The following is a 23,434-nucleotide window of genomic DNA, read 5'->3' on the forward strand; positions in this document are numbered from 1 at the left end:
ACAAAAAAAAAAAAATGTATAGTTGTATGGTGATTCACCAATTCTGAATAACAAAAATTCAAACTTTAGCAGTGTGTCCTGGTATCATCATAAAGTTGCACATGGATATATCATTATCACTTCTATTGCTCCATTTACAATTAAAGGCACTTGAATCAGATTTTAATACTGTGAAATGGTGTTAAAATCTTGCTTGAGACATTAACAATTTTTGCATCACAGTTGGAAAAACGGAGAAACAAAAGAAAACATTCAGATGGTAAATTGATCTTCAATTCAGAATTTCTTATATTCATGCTTCAGAAATTGCAAATCCTAAAATGGTGATAAAAGTAGAAATGAACTTTCTCATCTCTCTACCACAGACACAAAAAAAAAAATATATCCCATTCCAACAATAAAAACAATGATGCACCAAGCTTACACCAAGTACTGTAGAGCTTTAAAGCTTCTCACTTTTTTGAATTTCAGTGTAATAGCGTGATGCACATCCTTTACACTCTAATTCATATGCAATGATTACGCTGTTCATCATGAATAAAGGACACAGAGTTACTGGAGGTTGGAAATATCAATGATATAATACATTGTCAGGTCCAGTGCCCTCTAAGAGTAAACTTAATGGCATTACAAAAGGTAAGTTCAACAATTGGTCATTATTTCAGTACACATATTGGGCCGTAATGATGACATTGCTAAAATGACCTTGGAGGTGTTAAAAAAAGGGATAAGTCTTGTTGAAATCTACAGTTTAGAAGAGTGGGTCATACATGAGTTCTTGAACCTCTTGAAACTTAAGGCTGCAATGTTGATATGAGGCTCTTTGCCCATCGCCAGATGACACAGGATCTTCCCAACAGAGGGCGCTAGCTTGAAACCATGACCTGCAAAAAAGATTCATCAAGTATAGTATTGACTTTGTTGCAAGGCCTCTATAGAACTCGCCTTGATATCAATAAAATAAGAAAAAGACCTGAATTACAAATTTCCAAAATTTCAAGGGTTTGTAATTCTTGTTTTGGTTATCTCTCTTTTTCTTTGTGAGTATAGGAAGTAATGTTGAAAGTTAATTCATCTTTATATCAATTTTGAATTGTCTATAAACCATGTTAAAGACATTTTAAAATCAAAGAGAATGTAATGTAGGTTGGTTTGTCAATTGATGAGATAGGAAACCCAGTAAAATACAGTTCATGTTTTGACAATGTTGTATCACTGATATAAGTTCAACATGAAAATAGGCACATTTTCCAACACAAAATGTCAGAGAAATTTTTGATTTTTTTTTAAATATCTGTTCTTTTATATCAACAACTCTGTGGAATAAATGTTGAAAAAGAAATGATATTAATACAAATAATTAGCAGTCAGTCTGCCCCCTGGGTTTGTTTCTAGACGAGTGTGATCCATCAAAACAATATTTGCTCAAAGTCATCAGAAACATGAAAGCCAGGAAAACTGAAAACATCAGGTGATTTGGCTAAAGTACATAAAAAAAGATTGATGTGTTGAAAAAGAAAAGTTTTATATCTTAAATACACCCTGTCTGAATGTTTCAGTCCAGAGAATGCTTTGAAATCAGAAACTGCTGATGTTTTAATACAAAGCATTTTACTTTTTTATTTTGAATTTATGTACAATGTAATGTGTTTAAAGTGCAATTCTGCACCATGCTCTCATCAATTTCAATAACATAAAAATCTTGCGCGCGTCGTAATCCCAAAGCTGATATTCTCAGAGCCATGTTTGTCTGCTGGGTTTGTTTTCTTGTTTGTTTTCTTGTATCTTTGTTTGTTGTTGGTTTTTTAAGTAGGACAAATGATATGTTGCTGGAAACTCTGGCTTCTGGCTGGAAAAATAAGTAAGACCACATTCCGGAAATCAGTGTTTGGCAAATCTATCATGCTTCCCCAGTGATGGGTGACAATCTTATCTTGTTTGTTTACCTGAGCATCCACAGCACACAGCAATGTTGGGGTACACTGGATGTCTGTCAATAATCAGCTCATCATCAGGTGTATTCTGGTGAAGAGGAATAAAGGACAACACACACACACAAAAAAAAATCGAAAAGGATCTAAGAAATTGTTCATATTATATTAGTTGTTATCTAAGATCTGCCAAGATCACAGCTCTTACCCTTATCTTGATAAATGTTGGCAAACTGCAGCTAAAAAGCTAAATTTTTATTAGTGTGTATACAGTCAGCGTTGGTACATCATGTTTCTTTATTCAGTACAACTCCACACAGCTGAGATCAAATAATCAAGAGCAACAATATAAACACAGAAATCAATCTTATGACTGAAAAAATAAAAAGTAGCTCCAGACAGCAAACTTTGAATAAATCTGATTTGAAATTATGGCAGTCAAAAGAAAACTTAATACAAAGTCAGATGATATTTGAATTTTACTGGCAACGGTGGCATGTTATAGAACATGATCACATTTAAATGCTACATCCATAGGGCTACTGTTATTTAGAATTAAAAGTAGATGTGATAGAGAAGTGAATTCCTGGATTTAATGATTATAACATTCAACAGCACAAGGCAGGTTTCAAGCATGGTTTGATCCAGAGTGAATCTGAATGAATAGGATCTATGTACAGTATGTCATTCTAACACACTAGTCAATTTATCAGCATACAGTTAAGCACATAGAATGATACACCGCATCACCTAACCAATTAACACTCATGACGAAACATGCATACAACACCCTAGATCCAGCACAAAGAGTACAAATCACCCCCTCACTCCACCCTTCCCCACCTATCAGGAACAGCTCTCTTCACTAACGACCTTTGACCTACCGTGTACATGCATGTCTCTATGATGCTGGGTTCACTCTCCAAGGCAGAGTAGTATTTGGAGACCGATCGTTTGAGATACTCTACTTCCTCTTTTTTTCCCGGAGGCACATCATCCCTGCAGTCTGGATCCACACAATCACTACCGCCATGGTAAGCAACCTAAGAGAACATGACACATGTCACAAATGTACACACTAGTAGTTATGTACAGGTATGATGTACTGCATGCATGATTGTTTTAATGTGTATGTACACAGGTTGTCCAGATTCATGGAGAACATTCTATATGGTATAGATATAGTACATACAGGCTGACCAGATCAGAGGAGAATTTTCTAGGTGGTATATAATGTAGCTATACAGTACATGCATGTAACAGGAAATACATTATAGCTCACTCAATCTAGATTGATTCCACCCATTCCAGAATGTTCTGGGAAGTGCTAACATATTTGGCTGAGTGAGGCACTGTCCCTGTAGCCCAATGTGATTGGTAGTTATTCTTGGTAATGATGTTTTGTACATAGTTAGGCAGTGAGTCATCCAGGTTTCCTGGAACTTGGACTGGCTAGTAGGTTGGAGAGAGTTATAGAATGTGCTAGAAGGGGGTGAATGGATAGTATATAAGCCAGAGAAATTCTGCAGTAGGCAGAGTACCTAACACCTCTGCTCTGAGAGTTACGTCACTTCTGGCTCTGAAGCGACTTGTTATAGTCAGTCCTGTGTTACCTGCTGACCTGCTATACAAACTGAGTTTGTGGAGATAAGGCCTGAGAGACATTTTGCCTGCAGAGAATTAATTTGCCTACATTGGAGATAGACTCCACATTTTAGTGTCAACGGACATTGTTACGGCAAAGCTGTGACGGGCTGGATTCCTCGCTGGACATTATAAAGTGAATCATCATTCAACACATCAACTGAACGTGATCGTCATAACGTTTGGATTCTGCACGTTTTGCTGTGGACACATAACTTGGATTTTACCCCGGATCTATACCTTGGACTATCGTAACCTGCACCTCTGGATTTACGTCGAAGGTATTATTCATCGGTGCATCGTGGATCATTCCTTTGTGCATCGAGCATCGTATTTGGACATTTCCAGGGATATTGCATGTAATAAGTGTAAGTGATTTTTTTACTGATTTGTAACTGTTTCTATTGATCATTATTGTACTGATGTGAGAACCGATTACGAGTCTGTACCCACAATATCACTGTTAATAAACCGCCTGGACATTAGTTAATTGTTTCTTTTGTGCGATCATTCTCAGAGTGATTTTGGTAGTAACAAAATTGGGGGCTTGTGTCCGAGAAGTGAATTTAAAGCCAAAACTTAGAATTTGGAACGTTCCGGAAGCCAGAATATTGGTACAGACATAATACCAGTTGAGTTAGTTGTTCAATTGTATATTGTGTGTAATACAGTGTGACAATGTCAATCAGTACAATGGATGTTCAGGCATTTGTTCAGAGGACAGATTTGTCCCTCAAAGATTTGCAAAGGTTACGCAAATGTGATTTGACCGCTGTTGCACAGCATTTAAATGTTGATGTTCCACAAGGTGTAAGAAAGGCAGAAATTCTTGACTTAGTAGCTGGTCACATGGAGCTCAAAGAAGAAATTGTTACTCCTGATCAAGCTCAAATTTCAGATCAGACACGGCTTGAGCTTGCTAAATTGCAAATGAAGGAGAAAGAAATGGAAATGGAGAAAGAGAAGATGAGATTGGAAAGAGAGAGGGAGAAAGAACAAAAAGAACTGGAAATAAAGAAACTTGAAATGGAACAGAAGAAATTTGAAGTGGAGCAGCAAGTGAAATTGCGTGAGATGGAATTGACTCATGCACAGACTGTTGGAAATCGTGAAAGGGCTCCCTCTGAATTTGATTTAGCCAAGAACATTCGATTGGTGCCAAAGTTTGAAGAAAACAGAGTTGATGCATATTTTGTGTCATTTGAGAAGGTGGCTAACAGTTTGAACTGGCCACAGGAATTTTGGCCCTTGCTCCTTCAAAGTGTGTTTGTCGGCAAAGCAGCCGATGTGTACTCATCTCTCTCTGAAGAGCAATCACGTGACTATGCTACAGTCAAGAAAGCAGTGTTGAATGCTTATGAGTTGGTGCCAGAGGCATATAGACACAAGTTCAGAAATTCGTACCGCAGACCAGGCCAGACACATGTTGAGTTTGCTCGTGAAAAAGAAATGATGTTTGATAGGTGGTACAGATCCCTGAAAGTGGATCAGGATTTTGAAAACCTACGTGAGGTTGTTCTCTTGGAAGAATTCAAAAAGAGTGTTGCTTTCAGTGTGAGGTCGCATTTGGATGATCACAAAGTGACAAGATTGCATAAAGCAGCCTTGATGGCTGATGAGTATGAGCTGACCCACAGAAATGACAACAGACCACCTTTCAGGAATTTCTCTGGAAACAAGAGAGACAAAAATCAGTCCAGCAATCCAAAGAATGCTGGTTCTGAAAAAGGCACGAGTTCTGAAACTTCATCGGCACCAAAGCCTCAATCTGACAAAGGGTCCAGTACAAGTGCAAATGTCATCAAATGTTTTCACTGTAACAAGACAGGGCATGTAAAGTCACAGTGTTGGAAGTTGCAAAACAAAACAAAGAAGGACTTGGGATTTGTCATGTCAAAAAGTGTCCTACCCGAAAACAGTGTCCCGTTCAGTGAAACACAGGCCATTGAAAGTCAATTTCCCAAATTCAAAGATAGGCTGAAGCAGGTGGATGAGAGCTATCGTAGCTTTTTGTTTGATGGTGAGGTGACCCCATGTACTTCTGGTGAGGCAGGTAAGCCAGTAGTCATCCTGCGGGATACGGGGGCCTCTCAGTCGTTGATGGTGGATGGTGGTATGACTTTTCCACCAGATAGTGCAGTGAATGCAAAAGTCTTGATTCAGACTGTTGATGGCAGTTATATGTCAGTGCCACTGTATAGAGTGGATTTGAAGTGTGACCTAGTTTCTGGTCCTGTTACTGTTGGAGTTGTTCCTGAGTTGCCCATGGCAGGCATTGACTTCCTGTTGGGGAATGACTTGGCTGGGGACAAGGTGGTTGCGTCTCCAGTTGTTTCGGATAAACCAGTGGTGGTTGCTGAAACTGAGCAGTTGCAGGAGGAATTTCCTGGGATTTTCCCAGATTGTGTTGTGACTAGGTCTCAGGCTCGTAGAGCTGTTCAAGATGATGCGGATTCTGTTGATGTGGAGGAGAATTCCGGTGTTTGGTTGGCAGAAACCTTTTTCAAGGATTTGAATGATGGGGTTGCTGTATTAGGCTCCAAGGCTAACAGTGATGGGCTGTTTAGCAAGTCTTCCTTGGTTGAAGCACAGCAGGCAGACTCTGAGTTGAAAGGCTTGTCTCAGACGGCGTGTTCTGAGGCTGAGGCTGAAAAGGTCCCTGAGTGCTATTATGTCAAAGATGGCATGTTGATGAGGAAGTGGAGACCTCCCCATAGGCCAGCTGATGAGGATTGGACGGTGGTCCGTCAAGTTGTTGTCCCTCCCTGTTACCGCGGTGAGATCTTGAGGATTGCTCACGAGTTACCTGTCGGCGGCCATTTAGGCGTCAGAAAGACAAAGGATCGGATCATGAGGCATTTCTATTGGCCAGGGTTGAATGTGGATGTGGCTGAGTTTTGTAAGACTTGTCACACATGTCAGGTGGCTGGTAAACCACAGCATTCAGTGAAGCCGGCGCCATTGATTCCGATACCTGCGTTTGAAGAACCATTCAGTCGAGTTTTAGTTGACTGTGTTGGACCTTTGCCTAGGACAAGGTCGGGTCACAAGTACCTCTTGACAATCATGGATATGTCTACACGGTTTCCAGAGGCTATCCCATTGCGAAACATTACTGCTAAGACTGTGGTAGATGCTCTAGTGCAGTTTTTCACTAGGTATGGGTTGCCCAAGGAAGTGCAGTCTGACCAAGGGTCAAATTTCATGTCAGGCATATTTCAAGAGGTGATGTATCGTTTGGGTGTGAAGCAGCTGAAGTCGTCAGCTTATCATCCCCAATCCCAAGGTGCGTTGGAGCGCTACCACCAGACCCTAAAGACAATGATTAGGGCATTTTGTGAGGAGTATCCCGAGGATTGGGATAAGGGCATCCCTTTCCTGCTATTTGCAACAAGGGACTCCCCACATGAGTCGACGGGTTTCAGCCCAGTTGAGTTGGTGTACGGTCATGAAATTAGGGGCCCACTGAAGCTCATCAAAGAGAAATTCATGACTGAGGATGATGAGGTCCACCTACTTGACTATGTGTCAAAGTTTCGTGAAAGGCTTTCAAAGGCTCGTGAGGTAGCTAGGGAACACGTGAAAGTGTCACAAGACTCTATGAAGAGAAAGGCAGACAAAAATGCCAAAGCCCGAACTTTCAACCCAGGTGACAAAGTTCTTGTACTGCTGCCCATACAAGGTGAACCACTGAAAGCCAAGTTCAGTGGCCCATACTGTGTGAAAAAGAAATTCAATGATGTGAATTACGTAGTCAGTACACCAGACAGAGGCGAAGCACAGAAAATGTGTCATGTCAACATGCTGAAAGAGTGCTATGACAGAAAGTCAGTTGGTGTGACATAGTAGTGGATAGCACAGTAGAATTCAAAGGTGAAAAGGTTCCACCGCATATCATTTCCAGTGTATGTGTTTAGCATATTCATTAATGTGTGCAAAACAGTTTGATATGATTGTATAAGCTCCGAAAATCCAAGCAAAATCATTGTAAATGGTATCCATGAAAAGAGAACATGGAATTAATACAGCTATCCAAAAGGCATGTGATAGTATGTGATTATTGTAGCTTGACTTGGATTTTACCTCACATTCATTGTAAATAATAATGAGAAATTGTGAAGGTAAAAGAAACCCTTGCTACGGCAAGGCTTTCTTTTTCCCATGGGGGATGGTGTCACAAATGTACACACTAGTAGTTATGTACAGGTATGATGTACTGCATGCATGATTGTTTTAATGTGTATGTACACAGGTTGTCCAGATTCATGGAGAACATTCTATATGGTATAGATATAGTACATACAGGCTGACCAGATCAGAGGAGAATTTTCTAGGTGGTATATAATGTAGCTATACAGTACATGCATGTAACAGGAAATACATTATAGCTCACTCAATCTAGATTGATTCCACCCATTCCAGAATGTTCTGGGAAGTGCTAACATATTTGGCTGAGTGAGGCACTGTCCCTGTAGCCCAATGTGATTGGTAGTTATTCTTGGTAATGATGTTTTGTACATAGTTAGGCAGTGAGTCATCCAGGTTTCCTGGAACTTGGACTGGCTAGTAGGTTGGAGAGAGTTATAGAATGTGCTAGAAGGGGGTGAATGGATAGTATATAAGCCAGAGAAATTCTGCAGTAGGCAGAGTACCTAACACCTCTGCTCTGAGAGTTACGTCACTTCTGGCTCTGAAGCGACTTGTTATAGTCAGTCCTGTGTTACCTGCTGACCTGCTATACAAACTGAGTTTGTGGAGATAAGGCCTGAGAGACATTTTGCCTGCAGAGAATTAATTTGCCTACATTGGAGATAGACTCCACATTTTAGTGTCAACGGACATTGTTACGGCAAAGCTGTGACGGGCTGGATTCCTCGCTGGACATTATAAAGTGAATCATCATTCAACACATCAACTGAACGTGATCGTCATAACGTTTGGATTCTGCACGTTTTGCTGTGGACACATAACTTGGATTTTACCCCGGATCTATACCTTGGACTATCGTAACCTGCACCTCTGGATTTACGTCGAAGGTATTATTCATCGGTGCATCGTGGATCATTCCTTTGTGCATCGAGCATCGTATTTGGACATTTCCAGGGATATTGCATGTAATAAGTGTAAGTGATTTTATTACTGATTTGTAACTGTTTCTATTGATCATTATTGTACTGATGTGAGAACCGATTACGAGTCTGTACCCACAATATCACTGTTAATAAACCGCCTGGACATTAGTTAATTGTTTCTTTTGTGCGATCATTCTCAGAGTGATTTTGGTCGTAACACACACAAGAAACAGAAAGATACAAGCCATAAAAATTTCACTTTCACACATTACCATTTTTGACAACAGATTTCATAGTATATCTCCCTTTCCTCTTCATTTAATAATACTCCAATCTCCATGAGCAAAAAAAACCTAGAATTATCACTGAAGGTGATTAATACCCCCCTAGTGTTGCTTTATAGTATGTGATGTCATGAGGGCAATGACGTTAATACCAAGTTTGTGCACTTGTCGAATTGGAAACAGAATAATTTTAGTTTACTGTACAATTACAGAGTTGACACTGAGTATAAAACTTACAGCAAATGGAAACATGCTTTCCCCCAAGACCACTACACTTAAAGACCATCATACACACCAAATTTGACCTTCATAGGTTGAATAGTTTATTTTGATACAAAAATGAGTGGTTACCATGGCAACACGTTTTCCTTAAACTAACACATTGGTGTCTTGCAAAACTACACTTCTAGATCATGATACATACTAAATTTGACTTTAATATAAATGATGGAAAAGTTATTTGATCTGCAAGGTTTTGGTAAAATTGTAGTTACCATGGCAACGGTTTGTGTGACAAACACAAAAATTATGTGTTCCACATCTATACCTCAGGGCCATAATGCCTACCAAATTTGGTTTCAATTGCTTGAAAACTGTGGAAGAAGTTCACTCCACAGGATTAAAAAAAACCAACATGCGGTTACCATGGCAACGCATTGTCCGATACAAATACAAAGGACATTTTGCAAAACTACACTTACAGAGCATCTTACACACCAAATTTCACCTTCATAGATTAAACGGTTCAATTTGATTTAAAACTAGAAATGTCGCTATGGCGACTGATGCCTCCGCCATAATGCATGATTCTCCCAATAGGCGTATAGTACAATGTTTTCACAATGTATGATCCATGACAGTTTCACATAACTGGCAAAATATTGAAATGACAGGTTTGTAAGAAATGTCTTGAACTGGGTTTGCTTTAAAGAGTGCAGGTACACATATTTGGGGAATTGAGAATTTTTACTTGAATTCTGACAGACCTTTTTATAAGTTTATGCATTGAGTAATTTCCAAGGTATGAAGAAAGAGTGTAATGACGGTACAAAATGGATTTTTTTTTTTGAGGGGGGCCATTGAAACCTGGCCTTTGACCCTTAACCATTGACCTTTGACCTTCTGGCTGGAAATTTCCCAGAGAATCTCCATTAGGTAATGCATGTATTAAGTTTTGAAACTAATAATGCAAGCATTGCATATACTAGTATATGAGGGAAATAGTAAAATTTTGAGGAGATGACCTTGACCTTTGACCCCCTGACTATTGACCCATGACCCCTAAATTCCCTAGATAATCCCTGCCAGTCAGTACATGCGTATGTACCAAGTTCCATAAAGATACATTGAACCATTTGCGAGAAAAGTGATATTGCGACATTTTCACCTAACTTTTGACCTTTTGACCTTTGACCTTATGACATGAAACTCTCTGGAGAATCTTTATGCAGTAGTACATGTCCATACCAAGTTTCAAGAAGATAATTTTGGGCATTGCATAGATATGGGGGAAATTGCAGCATTTGTAGCATTTGACCTTGACCTTTTGACCTTTGACCTCTTGCCAATGTCACTAAAATCTACTCAACTAATTGTCCTATCATACATCATCCTTGGACCAAGTTTGGTGAAAGATGCTTCATCCAGTTTTGAGTTATCACGTAAACAGATAAATATTAGGATTTGACCTTGACCTTTGACCTCTGTCCGATTTCACTGAAAAACTAATCAAGTAATTGTCCCATCATACATCATCCTCCAACAAAGTTTGGTGAAATTTGCTCTATCCAGACTTGAGTTATCGCGTAAACGGATACAATTTCATGATTTGACCTTGACCTTTGACCTTTGACCTTTAGCCGATTTCACCCAAAATCTAATCAGATAATTGCCCCATCATACTTCATACTTGGACCAAATTTGGTAAAATTCCAGTAAATATTACTCAAGTTATCGCGTAAACGAAAGCGGACGGACGTACGGACGGACGGACAACCCGAAAACATAATGCCTCCAGCACCACTTCGTGGCGGAGGCATAAAAATGAGTGGTTACCATGGCAACACATTTTTCATATATTAACACATTGGTGTCTTGCATAACTACACCTCCCGATCATCATACATACTAAATTTGACCTTAATTGTTCGAATGATGTGGAAGTTATTCAATCCACAAGGTTTTGGTAAAATTATGGTTACCATGGCAACTCTTTGTCCGACAAACACAAAAATTATGTGTTCCACATCTATGCCTCAAGGCCATAATGCCTACCACATTTGATTTCAATTGCTTAAAAACTGTGGAAGTTGTTCACTCCACAAGATTTCGAAGAAAACATGTGGTTAAATGCATATATCCAATTAACTCATTTGCAATTATTTTGAAATAAATGTTTTCAGTATGGAATTAAACTTTGAACTTGCTGCTGAGTCCTTTAAGTAAGATGGAATAGAATAGATGGAATAGTTTGTATCTGCTAACTAGTATAGTTTTATGATATCTATTAGGGCATTTATTTGTTTATCTTTTCCACAGTCTACTGCATATATTGTCAAGAAATTAAAACTCTTCTAATGTACCTTTGTCATGCCTGGATACTCCAGTGATTGAATGCTGTAAATGTGACTTCCAGTTTCCTCTGACTCTATGATGACATTTGGAAATGTTTTCATTCCTCCACATTCTTTCTCCCTCCAGTATGGCACATTGATACGCCAGACCTGTGAGAGCAAATACACGGGCATCACAGAGAGATAAAGAATGTACAGCTTGTATATAAGATTTTGAAATTGCAAAATATGATATGCTGTGAAGAATGATTTATGATTTCATCACTGAATTGGTATCTCATAACAAAAGAATAAAATAAGTTTCTCTGGTTTTCCCCTGTAAAGTATCAGAATTTCCCTGCTTAATAAGAACATTTGACTGATTTTTCCATTCATTCATATTATTTCAACATTATATCAGCACTGACAATTCCTTGTTAGAAGTCAAGGTTGGAGGATGTTATTAGACCTCTATGATATCATATCTTCACCTTGAGGATTTTGCCTACAATTGTACTAGCACATTTATACTTCATGTAGCACACCTGCACTAGCTGTCAAGAAAATCCACAGAGGGCTTGTTACCTCCGCCAAGGGAGAAGGTTATGTTTTCGTTACCGTTGGTTTGTTCCTTAGTTAGTTCGTTAGTTAGTAAGTTAGTTAGTTTGTCCGTGTGCAAAATAACTCAAAAAGTAGTGAACGGATTGGGATGAAACTAGCAGGAAAGTTTGAGAATGACACAAGTACCAAACGATTAACTTTTGGTAGTGATCCGAGAATTTTTGGGGAATTTATGAAGGATTTTTGGACATTTTGGCAGGTAGGGTCAATGTACTTGGGAGTTCAGGCTGCGCGTATTTGAGATTTGCCTGCGCCCACTAAAGTGCGTGCTCTAGTTTCTGCTGGGGTGAGGCGCGTCGTGCAGCTGAGTGTTTATGACGTAACAAAGGCTTCTATATTGGGAAATCTGGCAACTTTCAGCACACAATGCTATAGACCGATTCTGTGACGCGCTATGTGTATTTTTGGCATGGGCAGCGCCATTACTGCGGTGTCTCAGCACACATAAATGGCAAGTCTGAATGACTGGCAAAATAATATCCATGGGTGAAAATTACAAAAATTAGCAAACTCTGTAGTAAAGAAGAAGAAATAACTAAAGATGTGGCAATATACTTTGTACAGTACTTACTTCTAGTGGTGGATCTAATCCAAGTGGCTTGAGGAGTGGGCTGGCCCATGCACCGGGTGTCAGGACCAGACTCTTGCCACAAAATTCCCTGTCCTCTGTTACAACCCTGACTGTGGTGCCTGGAATGATCTGAACTACTTTCTGACAGTCGTACAGCATTCCTCCATGGTCCACAAATGCAGTCTGTGGAAACAAGAGGTAAGAGGAGAAATCATTAGAACTTTATATTTGATAAGAATTTCTTATTCATTTGAAAGAACAGGCATAAAAAAACCAACAAACAAATAAACAGTCAACCTTGCTTAAGTCAACCACACCTATGTCAAATAATCATTATGTTGAAGGTTTTTTCAAGTCCTCTACTCTTTATATTCTGTTCATTTTATTCCCTCATAAGTTGTATTTGGAAAGTCAAAGCAATTTCTTCAGTCCACATAAATTCAACTTCAGCAAGGTTAACTGGACTGCTGAACCCTGGAATATGTGAATCTCAGCAACAGCCAATGCTGTGTCAACTCTGTATGAAAACACAATACAACTTATATAGATTCTCAAGTTGCAGTTAAATGGCAATGAAATATGCAACTTTAAAAAATCCTGGAAAACAAGACAACATCCTATCTTTCTCATGCACATTGAGCGTTATAGGTTTACTGCTTTGAACTTTTTTTTCACAAACAAAAGCACGTCAACACTTGGCTTGTATTCACAATCAAATATCTCATGTCATGTGCAGGTGGGAATGTCGGTGAGGGAAGAGACAGCAATTTAAATGATCTAATTCCATAACTAGAGAAGTGCTCTGAGAGCGCAGACCTCCACCAAGCAGCTCATTTCCACCACAGATCTTGTTCTTCCATAGAGATCGGTGATTTCCACCTATACGTATGCATGCTGAAAATTGCCCAACTTCCCAATATAGAAGCCTTTTGTTACGTCATCAACTTAAAGCTGCGCAGTGCGCCTTGCCCTAGCAGAAACAAGAGCACGCACTTCAATAACGCAGGTATGAAAACCTAAAAAATGCACAGCTTGAACTCTTACGTTCATTGACCCTACTTGCCAAAATATCGAAAATCCTTCATAAAATCCATAAAAATTTCCTCACTAAACAGAGGTCAAATAAAGCAGATTGAACATAAGAAAAGGTACACAAAGTCAAGCTGTATCAGAAAAACCAAAAACAAAAGAAAACAATCAAATACAAATGGTACATGGCCTTGACTGGAGATTTTATCTTCTTTCCGAGTGGTCACAACACTTGTCGGCAACAAATACCTTGCCACAAGTTTATCAACTGTTATTGGGCACTAATTCAATTTTATCTATTTCATCCTTGAAAAAACACAGTGATTACAAAAACAAAACAAAACAAAACAAAACAAAACAAAACAAAACAAAAAAGAAGCAAAAAATTGGTAGAGTGAACTAGATATCAGTTGACATTGCAATAAATAATGGAACAGCTATCAAGAGCGGGTGGCCTTTAACCCGTTGAGGACGAGTCCCGAGTATACTCGGGCAAGTGTCTATCGGAAATGCGTGTTGTAGCAAAATCAGTCCATCCTCAATGGGTTAATAAAGACTTATCACGAGCCTGAAGCCTTTGCATCTTGCACTTCCTCACAATGTTGATTTGTGTCAACAAGCAGTACACTGAAAGCAGGGCTCGACACTAACGGTGGCCCGGTGGCCCGGGGCCACCAAAAATGAAAGTTGGGCCACCAAATTTCAAAAAAGGGCAAATTTGGTGGCCCGCCTCGGGCCATCAAAATATTTTGAAAAGTATGTCAATAAATTCGTAACTTTTTGCACCGGAAATTAGCAGTTAAATTTGTTCAAAGGATGGATGAAAAGGACTGAATGAATGCCTGAGAGTGAGTGTTGCAAGTTTGTTGAAGTTTATTTATGAGTAGATAATTTTTATGTCCAACTTCTAATTCTTAGTATCATAAATCTTAAATATTTGACTCATTTTAAAAAAAAAGGACTTTTAATGTTTTTTATTGTTTTTTTATTCGGGACACCAAATTTTTCTCTCGGGCCACCAAAAATTTGAAATCTAGGATTTTGGTGGCCCCATCGGGCCACCAAACAAAAAAGTTAGTGTCGAGCCATGCTGAAAGAACTGCATATTTTAAGAAACTAAGTGATAAGTTCTGCTTAATGGTGTAAAAGGTTGGGCAATGTTGGAACATTGACTTTTTAAAGTTGACTTTGAACTTAAAAAAAGATAGTTACCGGTATATCAATAGGGAATTTCCATTTGAAAGCATTTCATGATGTACTACAGCAGTTTAAGATCTTCAAGTATAATTGTGTCGGCTCTCACCAATTAGAGGGGAATGTATGCCAATTATGAGGATTCATGGAATGCCCACAAAAATCAGAAGTGAAGTTGAATAACATCAACTATTTATGAAGTGAAGATGTTTGTTTGTTTGGCTGAATCCATGTCGGGTGACAACAATTTGTGATGTCAGAGCAGGGCAAAAATAGAAAGAAGATATTGAAAGAGAATTCAACATATTTTCATTCTGTCTAGTTTAAGAATAAACACTTGACTTGACCTCTTTCAGAAGGAAGAGGAAATGATATCCCCCTTGATATATGTCAGAGACCATCACACCAGATGAAATTCTGTGGAATTCTCTTCATATTCCCAACTGTTACATCAGAAAGTGTTGTAGTCTTCTTTCAAGCACAGACAGCACATAAATCTAACCAAACTTTAACAATTCCTAGCTCTTAGATGGATTATCTACTTTCCTCAAATTTTTCTGATGTGAACTACCAATATTTCTGCTTTCACTGAATCTGAAAATATATATTTGGGGTAAATCCCCCTTTGATATGTTAATCCCTGGGAGACAGGTGACCAGTGTCATGTTCAGCTTTCATCCACATTTGAAATTGGCAGTATTTCTTTCAGTACCAACAAAGCCCAAATTTTGTATCCGACAGGCCTATGTTTCTGGAGGACAAACTCCAAATCCTTGTAATTGTACTTCTGGTGGGTCTCAAAGCTCTCACAGGGGGGCCGCAATGCCAATAAAAACTGAAATGAAAAAGATTCATGTTGAAACTAACTATGGGCCTCAAGTATTGATCAATGTGTAGGAGCCAAAGTGGGCCTCAGATAGAAAATGGTTGAGAAGTGCAGTTGATACTACACTGTGAAGGAATTATTTGAATAAAATAAAACTTCATGCATTCCAGCAAATCCTGTTTGGACCCCATACTGTGCCATTTACATCTACCTTTCGTAGTCATTATAGACTTTTGTGGCACACTGCTATTTCATGTGATATCTGATCATAAAATCTCACTCTACATCCATAAAGAAAAAGCAGCTAATGTAAACACATAATAGCAGTGACATCATATATTATAGACACCCATTTGCACTCTATGAACCAGGGCAAGGTATACACTATATGTTGAGGATGTGTGTGCTGTCTATATCTAGTGCAATAGCTATAGGTTGGATTAAAACAAACACTGCAGTGTCAGCACTTTTATTGTATGGAGCAGATGAGCCAATTGCATTTAAGCCTACTTCCTTTGTCTGTACCCTGGGGTTCAGGGATCAGCTGTTATCTGTGTTAACGTTCATAACATGCTTTCCAAATCATCCAGAGATAAAAATCATGTGCACTTCTGCATGCATGGATCTGTTTGCATGACATCAAATGACATATATACGCCCCCTTCCACATTGAACACATCTTGTAAGTAAACATGAGGTAGGCATGCAATATCAGCAATTATTTACTGGAATACTCTCAGTAATCAAATAGTCCGTCTGTTGAGTGAATCACATTGAAGTGTTGGTGTTGGTTTGGTACTAAAAATCTATTTAAAAAGAAAGCTTTCCTCCCTGATTCATGGTGTCAAAATATACCTATATCACATATTCTTGTTTGTGTGCATACGACCAACCATTTCTACACAGAAAATATAATTAAAGATCAAACATACTACATACACAGCAATTTAAGAAGCTATTGCACACTAATGAACCTTCAGGATTGTAAATTTTGTTCAAAGTTCATTATTCTGAAGGTTCATTAGTGCACACATTCCTTTTATTCTTGGATTAATGAACCTTTGGAATAACAACTAAACTTTTTTTTTTTTAATTTTTGGATGAACAAACATTCACAATAATGAACCTAGCGGATTAACAAACCTTCACAATAATGAAACTTCTGAATAATGAACTGGAACCCTTAATCACGCATATATGCATATTGCACACAGATAAATGTCTGAGGATGAATAATCAAGGGGAATAATTTGGCCACATTTTTTTTTTCTTTCACCACATTTTGAATTTGTTGTTTATAGATGTGAGAGTGGTAGTAAGACGGTAAGGTTTGTTCCCTTTGATATTCTATCTTAGAATATGTTGCAACTGCATGTTATTTTTGTCCTGTTTTGGCAACCAGTGATATTAAGTGTTTCTTTTTTCCCCAAATATGAGAAATTGACTTTTCCATCTCTTTTCTTCAAAATAGCATAGATGTCTAAATCCAACGCTGCACATTGGCACTGGTCCAATGGTCCTTCACCAGTAAAAATCCCTGTTAGACCAGTATCTTTTTTACAAATGGACCAGTAAAACATGGAAAAATTGGGTACCTGCTGGTCCAACCTGTCTGGTGGAACAGTAGAAAAATCGGGTTAGTGTACAGCCCTGCAAAATCAATAATTTAACAAAAGTCATTGCATTACTTAAGGTTCCAATGAACGCTGGGAATGAAAGGTGGATAAGATACAATGTAATGTCTTAGTTTTCTCTCACAAAACCCTTTTTTCCAAAAAATGCACATATCAAGAAGACCACGCTAACATCATACTTCCTCAGCCTCCAGTTGCATCTACCTACAATAGGACATTAAAGGAATTTAAGACAAAATAGATTTGAACAAAGGTCAGACTGAGGGCTTCCAAGCTGGTTTCCTCAACCACCTCATCCAAAAGAGGTCACTCTGGCTGAATGGTTTCTCATGAAGTCACGATGATAAGCTGTCATTTGGGGTCATCCTACATGAACTGCCCTGCTTTTGGAGTGTGAATGGGGTCAGAATGGATCACTACCTGTAATGCCCTCAATGCCTTGTCGGCTCTCAGAGTGCCTCCGTCATAGTCTAGGAAGGCCAAGGCTGTTTGAGGCAGGCTAAGCTGGGGATAATCTCGTTTCAGCGTCTTGTGGTCCAAAACCTTGTGGCCACGATTGTACTTCCGCATCTGCTTGAGAGACTTGTGAAAGAGAGCTCCAGTGGGATGCATAGACACTGTGAGAAGTCCTGTTTTCCTGCAAAGCACCAGAAAGATGAATAATCATATATTACAACAACAACAACAACAACAAATCTGTCTGAGAATACACTGACCTTGACACACAGTCACACCAAATGACTGGACCATTGCAAAGAATTGAACTTAAAAAGACATTGTATTGCATAGAACATGCGTTAAAGGGTGAGGACAAGGATATTTTTCATTGAATCAATTCATAACATCAGCTAGATAATTTCAGCCAACACTAAGGAGGATCAGCATGTATCCTACTAATAAGAAACTACAGTCTTTAAGATAAATGACAACTACATTCAGCATTCTACACTGATATTTAAATAATCATATTATGGCTTCATCATACTTCAAATATAATTGTCTCTTTTGGAAGAAACAGTGGTCCATCATATTCATATTCTAGTCTAGACCAAGTACATCTATGGAGCTAAAATGATGTGTGTGCAATGCACATGCACATGACAAAGGTCACTATAAAAGGATAATCAGAGATAAATGTTCTACTTTAACAAGTTGATTTGGTTTTATCAGTCTAATGTAAATATAACTATTGACTGCAATAAAATGAAAATTAATCATTCTATTGCAGTGTTATTTGAGAATCATTTAATATCAGTGACGACTAAATCTGATCCTTTTGTTCATTAAGTCTCCTCCCCCTCCCCTACCCCAACCACAAGACTTCTGGGGTAGATAACTGTAATAAACCATAGACCTCTGTACATGAGAACAGTGTAGCATGTGGTCCTGCAATACTTCATCTGTCACTGTATCATTACCATCTTGTGCACTTGTGTGTTTTTTTCACATTCTAATCTTCATGTGAAACTGTTAGTCATTGATATGTACACATTCCAGAGACATAAAACAGTATATTTCTATCATGTAGCTTTCATTTCAACCCTGATATGATATTTTCTTGACAGGAAAGGTTTGAAGACTATACACAACCAGGAGAGAATACAAGCAGATTGGAGTTAACTCTCCGTTTCATTTCCAGAATCTAGGAAAATATGATAATTGAGTGCAAATCTTATCTTAGGTTAATCTCAATTTAGATATCTGTTTTAGATGTCTATATACCCCCATATACTCCAGCAAATATACAGGATATACATATTGGCAAAATAAGGCCCTAGGACTGCATAATATGCTCCATGAGTGAAAGAGAATTCAATCTTTTTAAATCAAATACAACTGACAACATGCAAAATGAGAGATAGAATTGCAACATTGCACAATGATGCATAGAGTGAACTAAAACTAAAAACTTATAAAAGTCATCTTTCTCTTTTTCAATTGCCAAGTTTAGCCAATCATTAATATTGGAGAAGCACTAATCAAGGGAAACTATGATTATCAATCCTTGTATTGAACATGCTAATACCTTAAACCATTAAGTGTTTGTGGATGATTCAAGCTTGTAACGATGAGATTTAAAAATCTGCTCTCCATTGCATGGGAAGCAAAATAAAGCAAATTAAGTACATGTACTAGACATCTACAGTAGTATCATTTATACTCTCAACAACAAACCCCACATCATAAGAACAGATTTGAAAAGAGAGGATCGAGGAGCATGACTATCAAAGCTTCTGTGTTCTTTAACAACAATCAGCCCTAATTATTTACTTGTATAGAACAGTGTTCGTCTCCTTCTCCAGTTGAGCCCACATCGGAAATGCTTCCAGCATCATCTCTGCATAGTGAGGCTGATCATAAGCATATCGGATGATCCGGGACTGGCCATGGGAGCTGCCTCGAGTGTGGGGCAGTGAGAACTACAGGAGCAAAAAGTAAAAGATACTCATGTGCCAAAGAAATGTAACGTTTGGATAAGTGTACATGCATGTTTACTTGTTTGGGTTTTTTTCTATCAGATTAAACAGATAAATTTGCATTTATGATGTATCGATGCTTGCATCAAACTGAATCACTTTCAAAAGTTTAAGTAGCCACAAGAAACTGCTAGCTATTGTACTGCAAGCAGGATTTCATAATATACGAATGTCTGGATCTGCATAGTTACTCTAGAAAAATAAAAGAAAAAACACTGCCACAGATATCTACAAAGAATTTGTAGATTTTGAGAAAAAAAAAAGTCAAGCACATGACCACTATCAGACCTACAAAGTCTCACTCTCCAGTAACCCAACTCATGCTCCCCAACCCAGCAATCACTTTCTCATGCCTCCTAGGAAAAAAAATTAGACAAAAAAAAACTTTAAACAAAACAAAACAAACATTGCATAGATCAATGATAAACATCGGGTGGGAAGCCCACTAATTAAATGCAGACTTTATATACTCAAGACAGTTGAGAAACTTGACACCTCTGGCTCTGCAATTATATACCACAGAAATGACAGGGCTATAACATATTATGATCAAAGTTAAGATCATTGGTAGCTACTGACTATTAAGCACAGAAGTACCCATAGACAGTTTCTTCATAATTTAACAGATCAAAACACATAAATATTGTGAAAATGAGAAGCTTATGGAGATTACATCATCACCATCTCCAACATCTGGATCTGGATCAATACGCTGCCAGACTGGGTGGTATAGTGCAGCGGGGAGAGAGGGTGCGAACTAAATTAATCGTAACGAAGGTGGCTTTTTTCTATCTTGCTTCTGAAGACTTCTGGAGATGGGCTGTTGATTACTGTTGCTGGGAGGTGATTCCAGGCAAGGGGGGCCAGTGCTCACAGAAAATGATTATTTATATTGCTCTGTGTTACAATGATGAACTTTAAACCCTTTGTCGTTGTTTATCACTTGCCTTTCAAGAATATTCTGAGTTTTGTAATCTTTGAACTGTTTAATTTTGATATTTCTTTTAGGTCTTGTTCTGGTCAGAAAATTTTCAATGGGTATAGACTCAGGACCAACCCCTCGACCGCTTTGAAGAAGGCCGAAGGATGATAATTTATGATTATAACATGATTATATAATAACACGATTATATGTGACTGTGCATATAAAATGTCTTTGACTGCGTCACTAGATCTATATGAAACTATTATTTTACCAGAAGAATGCATATTGCTTAGGCTTAACATGATTGTTAGGCCTTTCACAGGTTTTAGTAACTTTGAGCTTTGAGGATTCAATTCAGTTTCTCTCGCTCTCCGCTCCGATCTCCCCGCCCCGCCTACTTCTAGCTTGTCATTAAGAATATGAAGACATGGCAAACAGAAGATAAGAGAAACAAGGTCCAGGCTACTAACCTGCTCCAGGAGGACAGTTTTCAAACCTTCCTTCGCACATTGATATGCAGTCGCTGACCCTTGCACGCCTGCCCCCACGACCACTACATCGTACAGGCTTCTCTTCCCGTGGATGTCGGGGGCGTTATCCGGAGCTGCGCGGGGACTGGAAGCCATTCTTGATAGGTTCTTCAAGCAAAATTTCTCGTGAACTCTCCTCGATTGCAACAATGTGTCCAAACTACTCCACTGGTCACGAGCTACAGAGGATATAGATTTCGATAACAAGCCCAGTTTCCAACTTCAGCGCTCGGGGGAAATAGTGAAAAGACGGTCTCCTTTTGTATGGTTGATTACGTAAAGCTAGACAAGCGTCACGATTTCGCAGTGCATCTGCACACGATCAGTAGCAGACACACACACGACACGGCATCGTATTTCTCGTAAATAAAGTGCGTGCACCTGTGTTTACAGCTAGCCTTTGCTCAAGACCATATCGCTATCTGAGCATGATACTCGCACAATATTGAAGAGTCCCAGGTGAGTGCATGACGTGCGTCCTCCTTCCTGGTACGAGTAATGTGTATCACATATGGAAGCCCTGTATGGTTGACCCTATCACCCTTGGAAGTGGTCTATGAGTCGATATGACCTCTGCTAGGGGTTACCTATGCTTCAATCCAGACAGTAAACAATACCATGTACCATGTGCACACCAAAACTGACTGACTAACAGATCTTGTGCTGATCAGGCACATTTTGTGTCATTTGTACTCCAATATGAAGAAAGGCATCAAGGTTTATTTGTTTTTACTGTGAAAAAAAAAAGAAGAGAACTACAGTCATTGTATTACTAGCCCATTAGGCCCCGTACCGTTTTTAAAAAATAGGTGGCACATGCACACTGTAAATTTAATCTCATTGGTGACAGTCACTGAGGTGTTGCCATGTTTTAGGGTACCGGTAATTATTATGCACTTTTACTTATAGTTGGGTTTTTGTTTTGTTTTTTCATACATGTATATCAAGTCAAACATGTGCAAGTGGCCACCAAAGGGAGACCCAAAAAAAGTGGTCATTATACAGGGCTGGCAGAACCGGCAACACCCCCTTTTTGTGATTCTTGAATTCTAACAACTAATTGTACCCTAGTAGTAATTAATATATATGTTTTCAGTCAAGTATTCCAGAATAAGATGAAGTACATGTATAAACTTTTCTTCTAAATTATTGGGGCTTTTGAGCTCTGCAGAAAAAGAAAACCACACATACATTTCTTCTGCAAAATGAAGTGGAATTACATACACGTGTATATGGAAGCTTTGCATAATCCATACATGACAGTTGAAGTATCAGTCAAGATAACAATGAAAGTTTGAAGTTAAAATCAAGGGAAAGGCTTAGGAAAAATGCCTTGATCTCAGAATTATGTTTAAAGGACAAGTTCACCTTCATAGACATGTGGGTTGAGTGAATGCAGCAATATTAGTAGAACTCATCAGTGAGAGTTTGAGCAAAATCGTTAAAAAGTTATGAATTTTTGAAGTTTCTGCTCACTCACGGCTGGATGAAAAGACTACTATAGCTTGTGATGTCACATGAGTACAACGATATAAAGAAAGAATAAAGAAAATTCAACATATTTCCATTTTTCTTGCATAACAAAAGAACACTCGACTTCTCTCTTTCAGAAGGCAGAGGGAATAATATTACCCTTAACATACGTCAGTAGCAAGTCGAAGAAATGTGCACTTTATTCAAAAAGTAAAGTTTTGTGAAATTCTCTTTTTATTTTCCTTATATAGTTGTACGCATATGACATCATACAATGTAGTAGATTTCTCTTCCAGCAGTGACTGCGCAGATACTTCAAATATTCGTAACTTTTGAACGGATTGTCCAATTTTTCTCAAACTTTCACTGATATGTTCTACTAATATTGCTGCATTCTCTCAATCCTTATGTATATGAAGGTGGACTTGTCCTTTAATATCCTTTTACTTGTATGTCTACGCACTTGGGTGTGCTTACTTCGAATCATTTACGGCAATACTATCTACCTCTGTCCCTGGGCAAACACCTTAATAACGATTCCTACAAAAAAAAAATATTATGCATATTATGTCCATACTTTTTCAGTCAATGATTTATGTGAGAAAATGGACATTAAATGGTCATTAAACCTTGTTAGACTTTCTGTAAATAGATACCACTTTGGCTGACAT

At 38.5% G+C, this 23,434-nt stretch overlaps 1 protein-coding gene across 1 annotated transcript; it reads right to left on the bottom strand.

Annotated features, from left to right (window-relative positions):
* Window positions 1-391: 391 nt before the first annotated feature.
* Window positions 392-21,577, bottom strand: LOC139744208 (peroxisomal sarcosine oxidase-like). Its single transcript, XM_071654659.1, has 8 exons — window positions 21,231-21,577; window positions 19,630-19,778; window positions 17,779-17,995; window positions 12,676-12,858; window positions 11,514-11,654; window positions 2,816-2,974; window positions 1,947-2,022; window positions 392-884 (listed from the first exon to the last, which is right to left on the bottom strand). Exons 1-8 carry the CDS (start codon window positions 21,384-21,386, stop codon window positions 745-747), a joined length of 1,221 nt encoding a protein of 406 aa, XP_071510760.1. The 5' UTR covers window positions 21,387-21,577; the 3' UTR covers window positions 392-744.
* Between the last annotated feature and the right edge of the window lie 1,857 nt (window positions 21,578-23,434).

Source organism: Diadema antillarum, unplaced genomic scaffold (genome assembly GCF_040938485.1).
Source record: "Diadema antillarum isolate AM-2024a unplaced genomic scaffold, OU_Dant_1.0 seq00001146_RagTag, whole genome shotgun sequence".
Taxonomy (NCBI): domain Eukaryota; kingdom Metazoa; phylum Echinodermata; class Echinoidea; order Diadematoida; family Diadematidae; genus Diadema; species Diadema antillarum.